This window comes from Notechis scutatus, chromosome 5 (assembly GCF_049901735.1).
Source record: "Notechis scutatus isolate UNSWTSFEM ecotype Mainland chromosome 5, rNotScu1.2, whole genome shotgun sequence".
Lineage (NCBI taxonomy): Eukaryota > Metazoa > Chordata > Lepidosauria > Squamata > Elapidae > Notechis > Notechis scutatus.
The window spans coordinates 12,361,455-12,365,309 of NC_142013.1; the positions used below are offsets into that span (position 1 = coordinate 12,361,455).

Genomic DNA, 3,855 nt, shown 5'->3' on the forward strand with positions numbered 1-3,855 from the left:
GGTTGGGCTGACAGAGAGAAAGAGAGAGGAGAAAGAGAGGAGAGAGAGAGAGAGAGAGAATGGCCCAAAATAAGTTAGCAAAATCACCCCTGAACTGAGGAGAAGGTGTGACTGTCTCTCCATTTCTCAAACAGCCCAGCATCTTGAAAAAAACTCAAAAGCAGACAGAACCCCTGGAAGATCTCTCAGCGACTAACAAAAGCCTCCGTCTCCAGATAGAGGAACTAAGGGGGACTTTAGCCTGCTTGGACGCTGAGAACCATATGTTTCTCCAAGACAAAAACTGCATCAAAGAGCAGCAGAAGTCTCTCCGGGACACAGTGGATTGCCTTAAATCCACCATAGAACACCTGCAGAACACTGTGGAGGACATCAGAGAAAGGTTGGAGCACGCTAACACGGTGATCCAAGAATTGGCGCTGCAGAACAAGTCTTTGATGAAAACCAACGAGGAGCTCAATGAGGAGATCCACGAAGCCACCAGCCAAGTGGCCTTCTTCAAAGACGACAAGCCCGCTGAAGAGAATAACCTCGAAGAGATGCGGAATCTTCCGTCGGAGGTTCAGAAGTACCTGCACAACCTGGAGGATAAACTGGCTAAGACGGAGCACAGCTACCATGTGGAGAGAATCCATTTGAGCCAACTGAAGGAGAAAGTCACAAATCTTCAGGCAGTCAGAGAAAACAGGAGGAAGCACATCAAAGAGCTGCAGGACCAACAGGACCTCTGTGTCCAGCAGGCCATGTTGATGCGGCTGGACCAGGAGAAACAGAGGCCGACGGGCGTACTGATGCATGAACAAGTGGAGGCCAGGCTGGTGGGGGACAGGTCGAAGGAAAGGAAGGTTCTTCATTGGTTATGGATGGTAGCCAAAATACTGATGATGTTCCTGTTTGGCTGCTCTCTATTCCTTGGCCTTGTCTTGGTGTACACTCGCTTTATTAATCCGCTATTCATCTCTGACTCACTTTTGGTGCTCCTCAGTGACCAGAGCATCAACAGACTTGTGCACCATTTCTCCCTTTATCTTGAGTGGAGAAATGACGGCCTTTTACCGTTTTGACAAGCAAAAGGAATCCTGTGTTGTATATTTGAAGAACCCTTGTACAGTATATGTACAGTATATATATATATGTAGAAGTGGGTGGGTGTGTTTGTGCATGTGCCTATTTTTTATTTGTATATATCTCTACTTTTTTCTATTGTTTTATTTCCTTCTATTAGCTTTTGCTTAGTTAAAGAAAGTCAAAAATAAAAATAGTAATGATGAATCCTGCATGTTTTCCTCGTGCAATTTTCCTAGCACGGCAGCAAATATGCTCCAAAGCAAGTCTTGGTGAGCAATCCTGATTCTCATGGGATACAGAACAAAAGCTCTTCTCCCTTTTTGTCCAAATGAACGAAGGCATGACATGCTGCTAGCCGTTCTTCTTTAGATTAGATTAACAGAGTTGGAAGAGACCTTGTAGGTCATCTAGTCCAACCCTCCCCCCCAACCCGCCCAAGCGGGAGACCCTACACCATTTCCGACAAATGACAGTTCAATCTCCTCCCGAAAGCCTCCAGTGATGAAGCTCCCACAACCTCCGAAGGCAAGCTGTTAATGAATATTTCAGCTTTAACCACAACAACACAAGAGCACATAACAGATATAAACTTGATTGCAGGAAGTACGATTTCAGCAACAGAATGGTCAATGTCTGGAACTCACTACCTGATTCTGTTGTCACATGCTAAAAACCCCATTTCTTTTCCCTCAAACTAACCTCTATTGACCTCACCCCATTCCTAAGAGGCCTGTAAGGGGCGTGCATAACAGAGGTGGTATTCAGCAGGTTCTAACCAGTTTTGGAGAACCGGTAGCGGAAATTTTGAGTAGTTCGGAATACCACCTCTGACTGGCCCCGCCCTCATCTATTCTCTGCATCCCAAGTCCCAGCTGATTGGCACAGTCTTCTTTTGTTCCCCTGCACAGGAGAACGGAGCTGGAAAGCAGGTTAGTGGGGCGGGGAGGGAATGGGGATTTTACCATATTCTTCCCCTGGAGTGGGATGGGAATGGAGATTTTACAGTATCCTTCCTTCCCCTGCCATGCCCGCCAAGCCAAGCCAAGCCAAGCCTACCAAGTCAAGCCATGCCCTCCAAGCCACACCCACAGAACCGGCAGTAAATAAATAAAAATAAACTTGTACTTTTTAAATGATTTTCCTTGACAGATCTTTTAAGTCAAAAGTCTCTCACAACACAAAGTAGACCTTCAGAATCAGAGCAACTATCTGTGAACCTGAATTCTATGTCTGTCTTGAAAAGGAAAGTAGGTGTGTGCGTATGTGTGTGTGCAAATGGATTATTCATTGTGTCATCTCTATAAATGGTGAAAAGATGCCCAGAGAAAACATTAATAAGTTCCGATGTGAAGCAAAAACAGCATGAGGATGAGGATGTTTTTGCTCGTTCTAGTATGCTGTGCTGCACGCTGAAGACTTTGATTGAGCATGAAGGATGTGCCTTATTTGTTTTATCTCCCATGTTTTATTATGCCGGCAACTCCACATCTGTCAGACCTGCCAGAGCTTAAACTCTCAAATAGAAATGATCCTTGGCTCCATTTGTTGAGAAAGGTACCGTTTTATTAGAAGTCAAGTGTATCGCAGTAATGCAAAGCCAGATCTGAGAATCGCGCACAAAAATCCCTAAGTTCAACTTTCCCCCACCTTAGCTACTTCCCATTACCTAGCCCCAGGCAACCAATGAGGTTCAGGCAAGGTGTTTTCCTAAAGGACAGTCCAGGCACAGTTTGGTATGTAGCTGGTATGCCCTGTGACCTTGAAGCAGCATCTGGAGGAGATAACAGTACTTACCTTCATTTTCTCCCAAGCCTTCCCTATTACATTTCCCCACTCCGCAGAGTTCATGGCAGTCTGTCACTGAATAGTAGCTAAGCACAAGCAAGCATAAAGTGGCAGCTGACAACATCATTTAGAGCTGAAATGGAATTTTGCGAGATACCAGCATTAATGGGGACTGGATAGTTGAAGAAGTTTAGCAGGTCTGGTTCAACTTCTGTACTGATCTGAACTGAAATACTTGCCAATATCCACCCTGGCAATCAGAAATATCTGCAGGGTATGGTAAAAAAAAAAAATCAAGATGGCAGCCGGGATAGTGTAATCAAAGCTCCATCTATTTCAAGGTTCAATTCACTTTTGACACCGTCATCCACAATAAATAGAATTCTTTATTGGCCAAGTGTGATTGGACACACAAGGAATTTGTCTTGGTGCAAATGCTCTCAGTATACATAAAAGAAAAGATACATTCGTCAAGAGTCAAGAATCATAAAGTACAACACTTAATAGTCATAGGGTGCAAATAAGCAATCAAATCATACTAGGAAACAGTCAATAAAATTGTAAGGATACAAGTGACAAAGTTACAGTCATACAGTCATAAGTGAGAGGAGATAGGTGAAAGGAAGGATGGGAAGATTAATGGTAATAGTAATGCAGACTTAGTAAATAGTTGGACAGTGTTGAGGGAATTATTTGTTTAGTAGAGTGATGGCATTTGGGGAAAAAACTCTCCTTGTGTCTAGTTGTTCTGATGTGCAGTGCTCTATAGAGTCGTTTTGAGGGAAGGAGTTGAAACAGTTTATGTCCAGGATGTGAGGGGTCTGTAAATACTTTCACAGCCCTTTTATTGAGTCGTGCAGTATACAGGTCCTCGATTGAAGGCAGGTTGGTAGTAATTGTTTTTTTTATGCAGTCCTAATTACTCTCTGAAGTCTGTGTCTGTCTTGTTGGGTTACAGAACCAAACTAGACAGTTAAAGAGATGCAGATGACTCATCTGCCC

The 3,855-nt window shown here is 43.8% G+C and overlaps 1 protein-coding gene across 1 annotated transcript; it reads left to right on the forward strand.

The window, feature by feature from the left end:
* Positions 1-263: 263 nt before the first annotated feature.
* Positions 264-1,064, forward strand: LOC113420132 (uncharacterized). The gene has a single exon (XM_026679943.2). The coding sequence runs from the start codon at positions 264-266 to the stop codon at positions 1,062-1,064; it is 801 nt and encodes a 266-aa protein (XP_026535728.2).
* Positions 1,065-3,855: the final 2,791 nt, after the last annotated feature.